This window comes from Sphaeramia orbicularis, unplaced genomic scaffold (assembly GCF_902148855.1).
Source record: "Sphaeramia orbicularis unplaced genomic scaffold, fSphaOr1.1, whole genome shotgun sequence".
Lineage (NCBI taxonomy): Eukaryota > Metazoa > Chordata > Actinopteri > Kurtiformes > Apogonidae > Sphaeramia > Sphaeramia orbicularis.
The window spans coordinates 39756-60051 of NW_021941736.1; the positions used below are offsets into that span (position 1 = coordinate 39756).

The 20296-nt window shown below is 44.1% G+C and overlaps 1 protein-coding gene across 1 annotated transcript in view; it reads left to right on the plus strand.

Moving 5' to 3' along the window:
- LOC115416898 (WD repeat-containing protein 11-like) overlaps nt 1-20290 on the plus strand; it is a gene marked incomplete at its 3' end in the record, with an annotated part of 36985 nt that extends 16695 nt beyond the window's left edge. Inside the window, exons 3-5 of the mRNA XM_030130771.1 lie at nt 16859-17012; nt 18029-18202; nt 20154-20290. Of these exons, the coding sequence (XP_029986631.1) occupies nt 16859-17012; nt 18029-18202; nt 20154-20290 (465 nt within the window). The remainder of the gene's footprint in view (nt 1-16858; nt 17013-18028; nt 18203-20153) is intronic.
- Between the last annotated feature and the right edge of the window lie 6 nt (nt 20291-20296).

Here is a 20296-nt window from a genome sequence, read left to right on the forward strand (position 1 = left end):
TTATTTATTTATTTATTTATTTATAATTTAGTCCTCTTACTTGCTAAATTTTTCATTCACAAATGTAAGTTCTGTAACACAAAACCAAATATTATTTATTTTTTGAAAGATGTTGAACTTTATTTAAAGCTGTTAGATAAATGTGGAAACAAAAAGGCTATAAAAACCATAAATATTTGCTCTGATTTGGACATTGTATTATATAGTGTATTCCCCCTGACAAACTTCTGTTATTTTCTTGTTGTATACATTGTTTGTATACTCTACTTCATTCAATAAAGATTTAATTAAGAATAAAACTTCTGTGGGTTCATCACGTGATCCCATCACAGATTTGAGGTCAGAGCAGTGCCTTGCATTGTTGGCTGCTCACGAAAATGGCATGGTGACTTCTGTTGTCTTTTGTAGTTTTACCCAAAAATCAAAATCAAAATCGAAAATCGAGTTTTTAGAGGAAAAAATCGGGATTTTTTTTTTTTTTTGCCAAAATCGTGCAGCCCTAGTTAGAGGAAAAAAATATTTTATCATACCTAATAAGCAAGAGTTTTGACAAACATCAACTGGCAAATGGCAACAAATGGCAACGTCACAGATGGACAACAAAAGTAAATATCTAATTAAATAAATAATATTTAATAAAATTAAATATCAAATAATTTTTTTAATTTCAATCATCAATATCATACACTTTTTTTACAATATATACAACATACAAATATACATACACATAAACTTTATATTAAAATGTATTTTGCATAGATATTATTGATTCATTGATTGATGGAGAAAACTTTACACAGTAGTATGGCTCTCCCAGTCTGGTTAAATCATGATGTTAGCCCTGTGATATAGCCACTGTGTTGGTGGGTAAGGCCCTTGGCAAATGTCAAATTACATTGGTGCAGGGGTATAGGGAGAATTTAAGAAGGGGGGAGGGGGCAAGGTCTAAATACTGACTGAATGAAATGATACTGAATTAGGCTCATACTGCCAACTAGTGGTCCTGCACGGTAACTCGGTCATTTTTTGTCCGATCAGCACCAAACTTGACCTGGTTGATGTTGTTCCTGCCTCGAACAAAATGACACAGCAATATTGAATCAGATTCGTAGCACCATCTAGTGGTCCCGGAAATTTGCCTCGGCTGTGCGCCGCTTGGGCCTTGCGATCGCGAGCGGGACCTGTGGTCGTGAACGACCTCAGAATTGAACCGACGGCGGGCCCCCTGCCCTCCCCCTGACCCCTGAGCCCCTCTCACGATTTCCGCGTGTGGAAATTGTCTAGTTTAGAACATGGAGTTTTTTGGAAATCCATGAATAAAATACTCCTGAAACAAACAAACTGGACGGTGTCTCCTTCCTCTTGGACGGTGTCTCCTTCCTCTTGGACAGTGTCTCCTTCCTCTTGGATGGTGTCTCCTTCCTCTTGGACGGTGTCTCCTACCTCCTGGACGGTGTCTCCTTCCTCTTGGACGGTGTCTCCTTCCTCCTGAACGGTGTCTCCTTCCTCCTGGACATTGTCTCCTTCCACCTGTACGGTGTCTCCTTCCTCCTGGACGGTGTCTCCTTCCTCCTGGACGGTGTCTCCTTCCTCCTGGACGGTGTCTCCTTCCACCTGGACGGTGTCTCCTTCCTCCTGGACGGTGTCTCCTTCCACCTGGACATTGTCTCCTCCCTCCTGGATGGTGTCTCCTTCCACCTGGACGGTGTCTTCTTTCTCCTGGACGGTGTCTCCTTCCTCCTGGACGGTGTCTCCTTCCTCCTGTACGGTGTCTCCTTCCTCCTGGACGGTGTCTCCTTCCACCTGGACGGTGTCTCCTTCTACCTGGACATTGTCTCCTCCCTCCTGGACGGTGTCTCCTTCTACCTGGACATTGTCTCCTCCCTCCTGGACGGTGTCTCCTTCCACCTGGATGGTGTCTTCTTTCTCCTGGACGGTGTCTCCTTCCTCTTGGACGGTGTGTCCTTCCTCCTGGACGGTGTCTCCTTCCTCCTGGACGGTGTCTCCTTCCACCTGGACGGTGTCTCCTTCTACCTGGACATTGTCTCCTCCCTCCTGGACGGTGTCTCCTTCTACCTGGACATTGTCTCCTCCCTCCTGGACGGTGTCTCCTTCGTCCTGGACGGTGTCTCCTTCCACCTGGACGGTGTCTCCTTCCTCCTGGACGGTGTCTCCTTCCTCTTGGACGGTGTCTCCTTCCTCCTTGATGGTGTCTCCTTCCTCTTGGACGGTGTCTCCTTCCTCCTTGACGGTGTCTCCTTCCTCTTGGACGGTGTCTCGCTCCTCCTGGACGGTGTCTCCTTCCTCCTGGACGGTGTCTCCTTCCTCCTGGACGGTGTCTCCTTCCACCTGGACGGTGTCTCCTTCCTCCTGGACGGTGTCTCCTTCCTCTTGGACGGTGTCTCCTTCCTCCTTGACGGTGTCTCCTTCCTCTTGGACGGTGTCTCCTTCCTCTTGGATGGTGTCTCCTTCCTCTTGGACGGTGTCTCCTACCTCCTGGACGGTGTCTCCTTCCTCTTGGACGGTGTCTCCTTCCTCCTGAACGGTGTCTCCTTCCTCCTGGACATTGTCTCCTTCCACCTGTACGGTGTCTCCTTCCTCCTGGACGGTGTCTCCTTCCACCTGGACATTGTCTCCTCCCTCCTGGATGGTGTCTCCTTCCACCTGGACGGTGTCTTCTTTCTCCTGGACGGTGTCTCCTTCCTCCTGGACGGTGTCTCCTTCCTCCTGGACGGTGTCTCCTTCCTCCTGTACGGTGTCTCCTTCCTCCTGGACGGTGTCTCCTTCCACCTGGACGGTGTCTCCTTCTACCTGGACATTGTCTCCTCCCTCCTGGACGGTGTCTCCTTCTACCTGGACATTGTCTCCTCCCTCCTGGACGGTGTCTCCTTCCACCTGGACGGTGTCTTCTTTCTCCTGGACGGTGTCTCCTTCCTCTTGGACGGTGTGTCCTTCCTCCTGGACGGTGTCTCCTTCCTCCTGGATGGTGTCTCCTTCCTCCTGGACGGTGTCTCCTTCCACCTGGACGGTGTCTCCTTCTACCTGGACATTGTCTCCTCCCTCCTGGACGGTGTCTCCTCCCTCCTGGACGGTGTCTCCTTCCTCCTGGACGGTGTCTCCTTCCACCTGGACGGTGTCTCCTTCCTCCTGGACGGTGTCTCCTTCCTCTTGGACGGTGTCTCCTTCCTCCTTGACGGTGTCTCCTTCCTCTTGGACAGTGTCTCCTTCCTCCTGGACGGTGTGTCCTTCCTCCTGGACGGTGTCTCCTTCCTCCTGGACGGTGTCTCCTTCCTCCTGGACGGTGTCTCCTTCCTCTTGGACGGTGTCTCCTTCCTCCTGGACGGTGTCTCCTTCCTCCTGGACGGTGTCTCCTTCCTCTTGGACGGTGTCTCCTTCCTCCTGGACGGTGTCTCCTTCCTCTTGGACGGTGTCTCCTTCCTCCTGGACGGTGTCTCCTTCCTCCTGGACGGTGTCTCCTTCCTCTTGGACGGTGTCTCCTTCCTCCTGGACGGTGTCTCCTTCCTCCTGGACGGTGTCTCCTTCCTCCTGGACGGTGTCTCCTTCCTCCTGGACGGTGTCTCCTTCCTCCTGGACGGTGTCTCCTTCCTCTTGGACGGTGTCTCCTTCCTCCTTGACAGTGTCTCCTTCCTCCTGGACGGTGTCTCCTTCCTCCTGGACGGTGTCTCCTTCCTCCTGGACGGTGTCTCCTTCCACCTGGACGGTGTCTCCTTCCTCCTGGACGGTGTCTCCTTCCTCTTGGACGGTGTCTCCTTCCTCCTGGACGGTGTCTCCTTCCTCCTGGACGGTGTCTCCTTCCTCTTGGACGGTGTCTCCTTCCTCCTGGACGGTGTCTCCTTCCTCTTGGACGGTGTCTCCTTCCTCTTGGACGGTGTCTCCCCTGGGTGATGGTGAGACCACCCTCAAGCTGACCTGTCATCCTGGCTCCTCCCCCTTGCCGTGTCATCTGTGTACCATGGATGAGGTCCAACCTGTTCTCTAGCTGTGATACAAACTTCTTATTGTGGATATTGGAACACTGAGCTAACAGCTGTCTCTACTTCAGTGAGGAGGTGGAGTTTGGAGGAACCATTCCATCCTCTGCATGGACCCTAATAATAATACTAAGAATGGACTAGATTTCGATAGTGCTTTTCTATGAACACATACTCAAAGTGCACACAGTGGATCCATTCTTCATTGGCTCTCACATCCTCCCTCTGGTGGGGGTAAACTACACCTGTATCCACAGCTGTCCTGGGGCAGACTGACAGAAGCGTGGCTGACAGTTTGTGCCTACGGCCCCTCCCACCACCACCAAACATTCACATGCATTCATACACCAGTGTGAGGGGCACTGGAGGCAAGGAGGGTGAAGTGTCTTGCCCAAGCACTCAACAGCACATGGACAGAGCGGGATTCGAACCGCCAGCCCTTTGGTTATTGGACGACCCGCTCTACCATCTGAGCCATGGCCGCCCCAAACCCCACTGACCCTCTGTCACTGGGGTTGTTACCATAGTAACACTCCAGCAGTACCATGTTCTGTGCTCCACTCTATGAGTGTCTTGTTCCAGTAGCTGATCTGACATTAGGATGTCCTGGTTCAACACCTGACCTGGACCTTTTTGTCCCACGTGACGTTCAAGCCAGCATGACTCTTTCATTTATTGTACTCGGAGAAAAGCGTGTACTGTTGGTCGGCCCTGGCACATATCTATCTATATTAGAGCAGGGCTGTGTATCAGCAAGAATCTGGTGATACAATACAAATCACAATACTAGGATCACGATACAATATATCACATATCATGATACTGTTAAAAAGGAAATTTTGTTTGTTTTAATTATTTTTTTCCTTGAAGAACTGAATTCCATCATAAATCTGCACAAATACTAAACACATTTGTATTTGATCCCAACAGGATCTAATGTTCTATCACCAAATGTTCAAACTGTGTTCAAACTGAAGTTTTACAGACATTCCAGTTTCAGATCCTGTTCAAATGTTCAGATTCTACTAGTTCATAGGTAACGTAAATAAAATAATAAAATAAGAGTGTTAAATAATCATAAATAAAATAGAAAACAAAAAAGTAAAACAAAAAAAACTAAAATGAACCTCTGCCATATCTGCATTTGAATAAATACCTAAAAATATCCATACAGTACTTTAAAATATCGATACAGTATTGTGAAATGAAATATTGTGACATATTGCAGAACCGATGTTTTCTTACAGCCCTATATTAGAGATGCAACAGCACACAGGTGAAAACTGTGTGCCGTTCGGTCCACCCTTCACAGGACAGTCCGTGTTTATGGACCGCAGGTTTTCAGGTTTGCAATTGATTTTGCGTTGGTGCTTTATGTACGACTTTACAGGCCATTCAGTGTGTGTGTGTGTGTGTGTGTGTGTGTGTGTCTCTCTCTCTCTCCCTCTCTCTCTCTCTCCCTCTCTCTCCTCTCTGATGTGAGTTCTTTCAGGTGCAGTACACACACATCCTTGGTGTTGGACTGATCATTTAACTCCAGACTTACTGCTGGTGTGGTGTCACCTTCAGCTCCCTTGTTTTCACTGCTGCCAGACACGTCTTCTGTGTAAATCAACACCATTTACACTGATAAAGGCTGTTTGTGCTGTGACTGAGAGTCCTGTTGTGTGTCTGTGTGTGCCTTTGTGTATGCATGTTTGTGTGTTTTGTTGGAGGCTAAATCAATCCTACAGTGATTATCTGTGCCCCAGTCCCACATTCTTCACTCTAAAGCACACTTTAATCAGGTAAAGCACCGCAGACAGCAGACAGTCATTCCTCAGCACTGACACAAAAAGCCCAGCCAATAAAACCCCCACACATCTAAGAAAGGATGACCACTACATTCAAACAGAGTGGACACAGTCACAAACACACAGTCTAAGAAACGATGACCACTACATTCAAACAGAGTGGACACAGTCACAAACACACATCTAAGAAACGATGACCACTACATTCAAACAGAGTGGACACAGTCACAAACACACATCTAAGAAACGATGACCACTACATTCAAACAGAGTGGACACAGTCACAAACACACATCTAAGAAACGATGACCACTACATTCAAACAGAGTGGACACAGTCACAAACACACATCTAAGAAACGATGACCACTACATTCAAACAGAGTGGACACAGTCACAAACACACGTCTAAGAAACGATGACCACTACATTCAAACAGAGTGGACACAGTCACAAACACACATCTAAGAAACGATGACCACTACATTCAAACAGAGTGGACACAGTCACAAACACACATCTAAGAAACGATGACCACTACATTCAAACAGAGTGGACACAGTCACAAACACACATCTAAGAAACGATGACCACTACATTCAAACAGAGTGGACACAGTCACAAACACACATCTAAGAAACGATGACCACTACATTCAAACAGAGTGGACAGTCACAAACACACATCTAAGAAACGATGACCACTACATTCAAACAGAGTGGACACAGTCACAAACACACATCTAAGAAACGATGACCACTACATTCAAACAGAGTGGACACAGTCACAAACACACGTCTAAGAAAGGATGACCACTACATTCAAACAGAGTGGACACAGTCACAAACACACGTCTAAGAAACGATGACCACTACATTCAAACAGAGTGGACACAGTCACAAACACACATCTAAGAAACGATGACCACTACATTCAAACAGAGTGGACACAGTCACAAACACACATCTAAGAAACGATGACCACTACATTCAAACAGAGTGGACACAGTCACAAACACACATCTAAGAAACGATGACCACTACATTCAAACAGAGTGGACACAGTCACAAACACACATCTAAGAAACGATGACCACTACATTCAAACAGAGTGGACACAGTCACAAACACACGTCTAAGAAACGATGACCACTACATTCAAACAGAGTGGACACAGTCACAAACACACGTCTAAGAAACGATGACCACTACATTCAAACAGAGTGGACACAGTCACAAACACACATCTAAGAAACGATGACCACTACATTCAAACAGAGTGGACACAGTCACAAACACACATCTAAGAAACGATGACCACTACATTCAAACAGAGTGGACACAGTCACAAACACACGTCTAAGAAACGATGACCACTACATTCAAACAGAGTGGACACAGTCACAAACACACATCTAAGAAACGATGACCACTACATTCAAACAGAGTGGACACAGTCACAAACACACATCTAAGAAACGATGACCACTACATTCAAACAGAGTGGACACAGTCACAAACACACGTCTAAGAAACGATGACCACTACATTCAAACAGAGTGGACACAGTCACAAACACACGTCTAAGAAACGATGACCACTACATTCAAACAGAGTGGACACAGTCACAAACACACATCTAAGAAACGATGACCACTACATTCAAACAGAGTGGACAGTCACAAACACACATCTAAGAAACGATGACCACTACATTCAAACAGAGTGGACAGTCACAAACACACATCTAAGAAACGATGACCACTACATTCAAACAGAGTGGACACAGTCACAAACACACATCTAAGAAACGATGACCACTACATTCAAACAGAGTGGACACAGTCACAAACACACGTCTAAGAAACGATGACCACTACATTCAAACAGAGTGGACACAGTCACAAACACACATCTAAGAAACGATGACCACTACATTCAAACAGAGTGGACACAGTCACAAACACACATCTCAGAAACGATGACCACTACATTCAAACAGAGTGGACACAGTCACAAACACACATCTAAGAAACGATGACCACTACATTCAAACAGAGTGGACACAGTCACAAACACACATCTAAGAAAGGATGACCACTACATTCAAACAGAGTGGACACAGTCACAAACACACATCTAAGAAAGGATGACCACTACATTCAAACAGAGTGGACACAGTCACAAACACACATCTAAGAAAGGATGACCACTACATTCAAACAGAGTGGACACAGTCACAAACACACATCTAAGAAAGGATGACCACTACATTCAAACAGAGTGGACACAGTCACAAACACACATCTAAGAAAGGATGACCACTACATTCAAACAGAGTGGACACACTCACAAACACACATCTAAGAAAGGATGACCACTACATTCAAACAGAGTGGACACAGTCACAAACACACATCTAAGAAAGGATGACCACTACATTCAAACAGAGTGGACACAGTCACAAACACACATCTAAGAAAGGATGACCACTACATTCAAACAGAGTGGACACAGTCACAAACACACATCTAAGAAACGATGACCACTACATTCAAACAGAGTGGACACAGTCACAAACACACGTCTAAGAAACGATGACCACTACATTCAAACAGAGTGGACACAGTCACAAACACACGTCTAAGAAAGGATGACCACTACATTCAAACAGAGTGGACACAGTCACAAACACACGTCTAAGAAAGGATGACCACTACATTCAAACAGAGTGGACACAGTCACAAACACACGTCTAAGAAAGGATGACCACTACATTCAAACAGAGTGGACACAGTCACAAACACACGTCTAAGAAAGGATGACCACTACATTCAAACAGAGTGGACACAGTCACAAACACACGTCTAAGAAAGGATGACCACTACATTCAAACAGAGTGGACACAGTCACAAACACACGTCTAAGAAAGGATGACCACTACATTCAAACAGAGTGGACACAAACACACGTCTAAGAAAGGATGACCACTACATTCAAACAGAGTGGACACAGTCACAAACACACGTCTAAGAAAGGATGACCACTACATTCAAACAGAGTGGACACAGTCACAAACACACATCTAAGAAACGATGACCACTACATTCAAACAGAGTGGACACAGTCACAAACACACGTCTAAGAAAGGATGACCACTTCATTCAAACAGAGTGGACACAGTCACAAACACACATCTAAGAAAGGATGACCACTACATTCAAACAGAGTGGACACAGTCACAAACACACATCTAAGAAAGGATGACCACTACATTCAAACAGAGTGGACACAGTCACAAACACACATCTAAGAAAGGATGACCACTACATTCAAACAGAGTGGACACAGTCACAAACACACGTCTAAGAAAGGATGACCACTACATTCAAACAGAGTGGACACAGTCACAAACACACGTCTAAGAAAGGATGACCACTACATTCAAACAGAGTGGACACAGTCACAAACACACGTCTAAGAAAGGATGACCACTACATTCAAACAGAGTGGACACAGTCACAAACACACATCTAAGAAAGGATGACCACTACATTCAAACAGAGTGGACACAGTCACAAACACACGTCTAAGAAACGATGACCACTACATTCAAACAGAGTGGACACAGTCACAAACACACGTCTAAGAAACGATGACCACTACATTCAAACAGAGTGGACACAGTCACAAACACACATCTAAGAAACGATGACCACTACATTCAAACAGAGTGGACAAAGTCACAAACACACATCTAAGAAACGATGACCACTACATTCAAACAGAGTGGACACAGTCACAAACACACATCTAAGAAAGGATGACCACTACATTCAAACAGAGTGGACACAGTCACAAACACACATCTAAGAAAAGATGACCACTACATTCAAACAGAGTGGACACAGTCACAAACACATCTAAGAAAGGATGACCACTACATTCAAACAGAGTGGACACAGTCACAAACACACATCTAAGAAAGGATGACCACTACATTCAAACAGAGTGGACACAGTCACAAACACACATCTAAGAAAGGATGACCACTACATTCAAACAGAGTGGACACAGTCACAGACACACATCTAAGAAAGGATGACCGCTACATTCAAACAGAGTGGACACAGTCACAAACACACATCTAAGAAAGGATGACCGCTACATTCAAACAGAGTGGACACAGTCACAAACACACATCTAAGAAAGGATGACCGCTACATTCAAACAGAGTGGACACAGTCACAAACACACATCTAAGAAAGGATGACCGCTACATTCAAACAGAGTGGACACAGTCACAAACACACATCTAAGAAAGGATGACCGCTACATTCAAACAGAGTGGACACAGTCACAAACACACATCTAAGAAAGGATGACCACTACATTCAAACAGAGTGGACACAGTCACAAACACACATCTAAGAAAGGATGACCACTACATTCAAACAGAGTGGACACAGTCACAAACACACATCTAAGAAAGGATGACCACTACATTCAAACAGAGTGGACACAGTCACAAACACACATCTAAGAAAGGATGACCACTACATTCAAACAGAGTGGACACAGTCACAAACACATCTAAGAAAGGATGACCACTACATTCAAACAGAGTGGACACAGTCACAAACACACATCTAAGAAAGGATGACCGCTACATTCAAACAGAGTGGACACAGTCACAGACACACATCTAAGAAACGATGACCACTACATTCAAACAGAGTGGACACAGTCACAAACACACGTCTAAGAAACGATGACCACTACATTCAAACAGAGTGGACACAGTCACAAACACACATCTAAGAAACGATGACCACTACATTCAAACAGAGTGGACACAGTCACAAACACACATCTAAGAAAGGATGACCACTACATTCAAACAGAGTGGACACAGTCACAAACACACGTCTAAGAAACGATGACCACTACATTCAAACAGAGTGGACAGTCACAAACACACATCTAAGAAACGATGACCACTACATTCAAACAGAGTGGACACAGTCACAAACACACATCTAAGAAACGATGACCGCTACATTCAAACAGAGTGGACAGTCACAAACACACATCTAAGAAACGATGACCACTACATTCAAACAGAGTGGACACAGTCACAAACACACGTCTAAGAAACGATGACCACTACATTCAAACAGAGTGGACACAGTCACAAACACACGTCTAAGAAACGATGACCACTACATTCAAACAGAGTGGACACAGTCACAAACACACATCTAAGAAACGATGACCACTACATTCAAACAGAGTGGACACAGTCACAAACACACATCTAAGAAACGATGACCACTACATTCAAACAGAGTGGACACAGTCACAAACACACATCTAAGAAACGATGACCACTACATTCAAACAGAGTGGACACAGTCACAAACACACATCTAAGAAACGATGACCACTACATTCAAACAGAGTGGACACAGTCACAAACACACGTCTAAGAAACGATGACCACTACATTCAAACAGAGTGGACACAGTCACAAACACACATCTAAGAAACGATGACCACTACATTCAAACAGAGTGGACACAGTCACAAACACACATCTAAGAAAGGATGACCACTACATTCAAACAGAGTGGACACACTCACAAACACACATCTAAGAAAGGATGACCACTAAATTCAAACAGAGTGGACACAGTCACAAACACACATCTAAGAAACGATGACCACTACATTCAAACAGAGTGGACACAGTCACAAACACACATCTAAGAAACGATGACCACTACATTCAAACAGAGTGGACACAGTCACAAATACACATCTAAGAAACGATGACCACTACATTCAAACAGAGTGGACACAGTCACAAACACACATCTAAGAAACGATGACCACTACATTCAAACAGAGTGGACACAGTCACAAACACACATCTAAGAAAGGATGACCACTACATTCAAACAGAGTGGACACAGTCACAAACACACATCTAAGAAACGATGACCACTACATTCAAACAGAGTGGACACAGTCACAAACACACATCTAAGAAACGATGACCACTACATTCAAACAGAGTGGACACAGTCACAAACACACATCTAAGAAACGATGACCACTACATTCAAACAGAGTGGACACAGTCACAAACACACATCTAAGAAACGATGACCGCTACATTCAAACAGAGTGGACACAGTCACAAACACACATCTAAGAAACGATGACCGCTACATTCAAACAGAGTGGACACAGTCACAAACACACATCTAAGAAAGGATGACCGCTACATTCAAACAGAGTGGACACAGTCACAAACACACATCTAAGAAAGGATGACCGCTACATTCAAACAGAGTGGACACAGTCACAAACACACATCTAAGAAAGGATGACCGCTACATTCAAACAGAGTGGACACAGTCACAAACACACATCTAAGAAAGGATGACCGCTACATTCAAACAGAGTGGACACAGTCACAAACACACATCTAAGAAAGGATGACCACAATATTCAAACAGAGTGGACACAGTCACAAACACACGTCTAAGAAACGATGACCACTACATTCAAACAGAGTGGACACAGTCACAAACACACGTCTAAGAAACGATGACCACTACATTCAAACAGAGTGGACACAGTCACAAACACACGTCTAAGAAACGATGACCACTACATTCAAACAGAGTGGACACAGTCACAAACACACATCTAAGAAAGGATGACCACTACATTCAAACAGAGTGGACACAGTCACAAACACACATCTAAGAAAGGATGACCACTACATTCAAACAGAGTGGACACAGTCACAAACACACATCTAAGAAAGGATGACCACTACATTCAAACAGAGTGGACACAGTCACAAACACACATCTAAGAAACGATGACCACTACATTCAAACAGAGTGGACACAGTCACAAACACACATCTAAGAAAGGATGACCACTACATTCAAACAGAGTGGACACAGTCACAAACACACATCTAAGAAAGGATGACCACTACATTCAAACAGAGTGGACACAGTCACAAACACACGTCTAAGAAAGGATGACCACTACATTCAAACAGAGTGGACACAGTCACAAACACACGTCTAAGAAAGGATGACCACTACATTCAAACAGAGTGGACACAGTCACAAACACACATCTAAGAAAGGATGACCACTACATTCAAACAGAGTGGACACAGTCACAAACACACGTCTAAGAAAGGATGACCACTACATTCAAACAGAGTGGACACAGTCACAAACACACGTCTAAGAAAGGATGACCACTACATTCAAACAGAGTGGACACAGTCACAAACACACGTCTAAGAAAGGATGACCACTACATTCAAACAGAGTGGACACAGTCACAAACACACGTCTAAGAAAGGATGACCACTACATTCAAACAGAGTGGACACAGTCACAAACACACGTCTAAGAAAGGATGACCACTACATTCAAACAGAGTGGACACAGTCACAAACACACGTCTAAGAAAGGATGACCACTACATTCAAACAGAGTGGACACAGTCACAAACACACATCTAAGAAACGATGACCACTACATTCAAACAGAGTGGACACAGTCACAAACACACGTCTAAGAAAGGATGACCACTACATTCAAACAGAGTGGACACAGTCACAAACACACATCTAAGAAAGGATGACCACTACATTCAAACAGAGTGGACACAGTCACAAACACACGTCTAAGAAAGGATGACCACTACATTCAAACAGAGTGGACACAGTCACAAACACACATCTAAGAAACGATGACCGCTACATTCAAACAGAGTGGACACAGTCACAAACACACATCTAAGAAAGGATGACCGCTACATTCAAACAGAGTGGACACAGTCACAAACACACATCTAAGAAAGGATGACCGCTACATTCAAACAGAGTGGACACAGTCACAAACACACATCTAAGAAAGGATGACCGCTACATTCAAACAGAGTGGACACAGTCACAAACACACATCTAAGAAAGGATGACCGCTACATTCAAACAGAGTGGACAGTCACAAACACACATCTAAGAAAGGATGACCACAATATTCAAACAGAGTGGACACAGTCACAAACACACGTCTAAGAAACGATGACCACTACATTCAAACAGAGTGGACACAGTCACAAACACACGTCTAAGAAACGATGACCACTACATTCAAACAGAGTGGACACAGTCACAAACACACGTCTAAGAAACGATGACCACTACATTCAAACAGAGTGGACACAGTCACAAACACACATCTAAGAAAGGATGACCACTACATTCAAACAGAGTGGACACAGTCACAAACACACATCTAAGAAAGGATGACCACTACATTCAAACAGAGTGGACACAGTCACAAACACACATCTAAGAAAGGATGACCACTACATTCAAACAGAGTGGACACAGTCACAAACACACATCTAAGAAAGGATGACCACTACATTCAAACAGAGTGGACACAGTCACAAACACACATCTAAGAAAGGATGACCACTACATTCAAACAGAGTGGACACAGTCACAAACACACATCTAAGAAAGGATGACCACTACATTCAAACAGAGTGGACACAGTCACAAACACACGTCTAAGAAAGGATGACCACTACATTCAAACAGAGTGGACACAGTCACAAACACACGTCTAAGAAAGGATGACCGCTACATTCAAACAGAGTGGACACAGTCACAAACACACATCTAAGAAAGGATGACCGCTACATTCAAACAGAGTGGACACAGTCACAGACACACATCTAAGAAAGGATGACCGCTACATTCAAACAGAGTGGACACAGTCACAAACACACATCTAAGAAAGGATGACCGCTACATTCAAACAGAGTGGACACAGTCACAAACACACATCTAAGAAAGGATGACCGCTACATTCAAACAGAGTGGACACAGTCACAAACACACATCTAAGAAACGATGACCGCTACATTCAAACAGAGTGGACACAGTCACAAACACACATCTAAGAAAGGATGACCGCTACATTCAAACAGAGTGGACACAGTCACAAACACACATCTAAGAAAGGATGACCGCTACATTCAAACAGAGTGGACACAGTCACAAACACACATCTAAGAAAGGATGACCGCTACATTCAAACAGAGTGGACACAGTCACAAACACACATCTAAGAAAGGATGACCACTACATTCAAACAGAGTGGACACAGTCACAAACACACGTCTAAGAAAGGATGACCACTACATTCAAACAGAGTGGACACAGTCACAAACACACGTCTAAGAAAGGATGACCACTACATTCAAACAGAGTGGACACAGTCACAAACACACATCTAAGAAAGGATGACCACTACATTCAAACAGAGTGGACACAGTCACAAACACACATCTAAGAAACGATGACCACTACATTCAAACAGAGTGGACACAGTCACAAACACACATCTAAGAAACGATGACCACTACATTCAAACAGAGTGGACACAGTCACAAACACACATCTAAGAATGGATGACCACTACATTCAAACAGAGTGGACACAGTCACAAACACACATCTAAGAAAGGATGACCACTACATTCAAACAGAGTGGACACAGTCACAAACACACATCTAAGAAAGGATGACCACTACATTCAAACAGAGTGGACACAGTCACAAACACACATCTAAGAAAGGATGACCACTACATTCAAACAGAGTGGACACAGTCACAAACACACATCTAAGAAAGGATGACCACTACATTCAAACAGAGTGGACACAGTCACAAACACACATCTAAGAAAGGATGACCACTACATTCAAACAGAGTGGACACAGTCACAGACACACATCTAAGAAAGGATGACCACTACATTCAAACAGAGTGGACACAGTCACAAACACACATCTAAGAAAGGATGACCACTACATTCAAACAGAGTGGACACAGTCACAAACACACATCTAAGAAAGGATGACCACTGCATTCAAACAGAGTGGACACAGTCACAAACACACATCTAAGAAAGGATGACCACTACATTCAAACAGAGTGGACACAGTCACAAACACACATCTAAGAAAGGATGACCACTACATTCAAACAGAGTGGACACAGTCACAAACACACATCTAAGAAACGATGACCACTACATTCAAACAGAGTGGACACAGTCACAAACACACATCTAAGAAACGATGACCACTACATTCAAACAGAGTGGACACAGTCACAAACACACATCTAACAAGAAAAGCACTCAGAGAGCGCAGACCTTCACCAAGACAGATCTGCCCCCCCACAATCACCACCAAAATGTAATAATTTCTTCCATGTGCCAACATTTCCTGAAAATTTCATGAAAATCCATCCATAACTTTTTGAGATATCTTGCTAACAAACAAACATGCACATGCACACACACAAAGCAAAGCGATCACAGTACCTCCTGGCGGAGGTAATAAAATAAATGATGACCACTATATTACCACTGCTGGCTCCTGGATCATTGACATCGCTCTCCAGATTTCTGTTTGTCTGGATTTAAATAATGGCATCAACTTTTGAACTATTGAAACCTCATCTGCTGTAGAAATACTTCTCATTTTTATTTTTATCTCAGCGGTCAATTGGCCATGAGCTGTTGTGAAGATGCTGTGTCTGGTGTCTTCATCATCATCATCTTTATTGTCGTCCGCATAAGTAATTTCTTCAAACATTTTCTCTGAAACTACTGGTTGGATTCATTGTTTTGTATCTTCATTGGGACAGTGTCTACCAGGGCTGAGTAAAAAAATCGATTTGGTCCATTTTGGATCAATTTCTTTTTAATTTTGTATAATTGATTAATGGTGGATGAGATCGATTTTTCAGAGCAGGACTGTGAGTAAATGACCCGGAAACCGCAGACGCGGCCGGCTCCGTCTTGCAAGCCCCTTAAAGATGGGGCGTTTTAGTCGTGCTCGTGACGGTTCTGGCGCAGGAGGAACGTGGAGGAAGGGTGGGGTAAACCCCTCAGCGGGAGGAAGGGCAGTCTCTCTTGCACCTGGAAATTAACTCGTTTTTGTGTCCCCAGGTGAAATGGTCCAGAGAAAACTACTACCACAACCTGAGCTCGCCGTACTGCTTGCGTCTGGCTTCGGGCGATGCCTCGGGGAAGATCATCGTATGGGATGTGGTGAGCGGTACGGCCCACTGTGAGATCCAGGAGCACTCCAAACCAATCCAGGGTAAGCCGCCCCCTCCAAACCCCGGTCAGTCCTGGCTCTGTATCCGTCAGCTCACTACAGGAAGAGGGACACCCTGAAAAGAAGCCAGCGTTGAGCTGTTGTTTTTTATTCAAATTCTCTTCTGATCACAGATGTGTACACACTAATGCTTCGTTTCCGCTATGTGGTGTGGTATCGGCTCAACTCGACTCGACTCCACTCAGCCTTTTTGCGTTTCCATTACAAAAAAGGTCCTGGAATCTGGTACCCTGGTACTAGTTTTTGGTACCTCCTCCGCTGAGGTTCCAGGACTGGGGACCAGATACTAAAACATGTCGTGTAAACACTGCAGACCACTGATTGGTCAGAGTGGTGTGTGTGCCCTGCCCTTTTCCAGTAAATCTGTCAGTAGGTGAATCCACATGATGACAGTCTGTAAAACTCCACCATGGTTTGTCCAGGAGGTTCAGACGCAAACATTCAGCAGGAGTTTGACCAGACAACAGGCAACCAGTGAGTTTATCAGCAACTGTGAGCAGAGCACACAGAAGTAACAAGCTGCATCCATTGCTATGACGACCAGGTACTGTAAAGTGGGTAGCATCCTGGAATGGAAACGGTCTGGAATAAGACCTGGTACCCGAGCCGAGCCAGTTCCACAGAGTGGAAACACGGTGTAAGGCCCAATTCCAATTCACCCCTTGGCCCCTCTCCCTTAGCCCTACCCCTCCATTTAGCATGTTCACAAGAAGGGGTAGGGGTGTTCTGATTCTCAATGAGTCAGAGGGGAGGGGCTAAGGGGGAGGGCTGTTTGACCGTCCGAATGCAGATTTGGAAGGGTTGGACCATTTCAGAGAGGAATGTTTACACCACTACCCCTTAGAACTGGGGTTAAAGGGGGAGGGGCTAAGGGGGAGGGGGAAGTGCCAGGGCCCAGGGGCAGGGGGAAGGGGAAGGGGTGAATTGGGACTGGGCCTAAACCTCCGTCCACTGACTTTCTTGGTCGTCTTCATTGATTGGCTGTCCTTCTTCTCCAGACCTGGAATGGTTGTGGAATCAGGATGCATCTCGGGATCTGCTGCTGGCCGTCCACCCTCCAAACTACATCGTCCTGTGGAACGGAGACACAGGAACCAAACTCTGGAAGAAGAGCTACGCTGAGAACATCTTGTCCTTCTCTTTTGATCCCTTTGACCCCTGCAATATGGCCTGTAAGTCAACCCCTGACAGGATCCACAGTGGCATACATTCATTTAGAACAGGGCTCTCAAACTCCTGTTCTTTCAGGTTCCACATTCAGCCCCATTTGATCTGCAGTGGACCAGACCACTAAAATAATAACAGAATAACCTAGAGATAACGACAACTGCAAATTTTTGTCTGTGTTTTAGTGCAAAAAACACATTAAATTGTGAAAATATTTACTTTTATAAACTATCCAAACAAAAAAGATGTGAATAACCTGGAAAAACAAACATTTCTTCAGAAAAATCAGTGCAATTTTACCAGTATTCTGCCTCCACTTCTGCAGGTTATTCACATTTTATTGTTACAGGATAGTTTGGAAATGTAAGTATTTTCATCATTTAATGTTATTTTTTGCATTAAAACAAAGACAAACATTTGAAGTTGTCATTATTTATAGACATAGTGTAATAGTTTTTTTCCCATCAAACCCAGTAGTAAATCTGCAGTCATTCTTTTTTGTGGGTTCTTCTGCTGTTATTATTTGACTGTAGATCAGATTGGTCTGGATGTGAAACCGACACTAACATGAGTTCCACAGCCTGGACTGTGGAACTTATACACGGGGTTAGGGTTGGGTTAAATATGGTTAGGGTTGGGTTAAATATGGTTAGCGTTGGGTTAAATATGGTTAGGGTTGGTTAAATATGGTTAGGGTTGGTTAAATATGGTTAGGGTTGAGTTAAATATGGTTAGGGTTGGGTTAAATATGGTTAGGGTTGGGTTAAATATGGTTAGGGTTGGGTTAAATATGGTTAGGGTTGGGTTAAATATGGTTAGGGTTGGTTAAATATGGTTAGGGTTGGTTAAATATGGTTAGGGTTGAGTTAAATATGGTTAGGGTTGGGTTAAATATGGTTAGGGTTGGGTTAAATATGGTTAGCGTTGGGTTAAATATGGTTAGGGTTGGTTAAATATGGTTAGGGTTGGTTAAATATGGTTAGGGTTGAGTTAAATATGGTTAGGGTTGGGTTAAATATGGTTAGGGTTGGGTTAAATATGGTTAGGGTTGGGTTAAATATGGTTAGGGTTGGGTTAAATATGGTTAGGGTTGGGTTAAATATGGTTAGGGTTGGGTTAAATATGGTTAGCGTTGGGTTAAATATGGTTAGGGTTGGTTAAATATGGTTAGGGTTGGTTAAATATGGTTAGGGTTGAGTTAAATATGGTTAGGGTTGGGTTAAATATGGTTAGGGTTGGGTTAAATATGGTTAGGGTTGGGTTAAATATGGTTAGGGTTGGTTAAATATGGTTAGGGTTGAGTTAAATATGGTTAGGGTTGGGTTAAATATGGTTAGGGTTGGGTTAAATATGGTTAGCGTTGGGTTAAATATGGTTAGGGTTGGTTAAATATGGTTAGGGTTGGTTAAATATGGTTAGGGTTGGGTTAAATATGGTTAGGGTTGGGTTAAATATGGTTAGGGTTGGGTTAAATATGGTTAGGGTTGGGTTAAATATGGTTAGGGTTGGGTTAAATATGGTTAGGGTTGGGTTAAATATGGTTAGGGTTGGGTTAAATATGGTTAGCGTTGGGTTAAATATGGTTAGGGTTGGTTAAATATGGTTAGGGTTGGTTAAATATGGTTAGGGTTGAGTTAAATATGGTTAGGGTTGGTTAAATATGGTTAGGGTTGAGTTAAATATGGTTAGGGTTGGGTTAAATATGGTTAGGGTTGGGTTAAATATGGTTAGCGTTGGGTTAAATATGGTTAGGGTTGGTTAAATATGGTTAGCGTTTGGTTAAATATGGTTAGCGTTTGGTTAAATATGGTTAGGGTTGGGTTAAATATGGTTAGGGTTGGGTTAAATATGGTTAGGGTTGGGTTAAATATGGTTAGGGTTAGCTGTGATGAGCTGCTTTCTGATGCTGCTCTTCTTCTGTTTCTCTGGTTTCTTTCTCATGCTGTTGGTCATCAGTGCTGACCAGTGAAGGAATAGTCTTCATTACAGACTTCTCCCCGTCCAAACCACCTGGGAGCGCCGGCAAAAAAGTCTACATCGCCAGCCCCCACGCAAGCCCCGCCCACACCAAGCCCACGCCTGCTGCTGCCCCCGCCCCC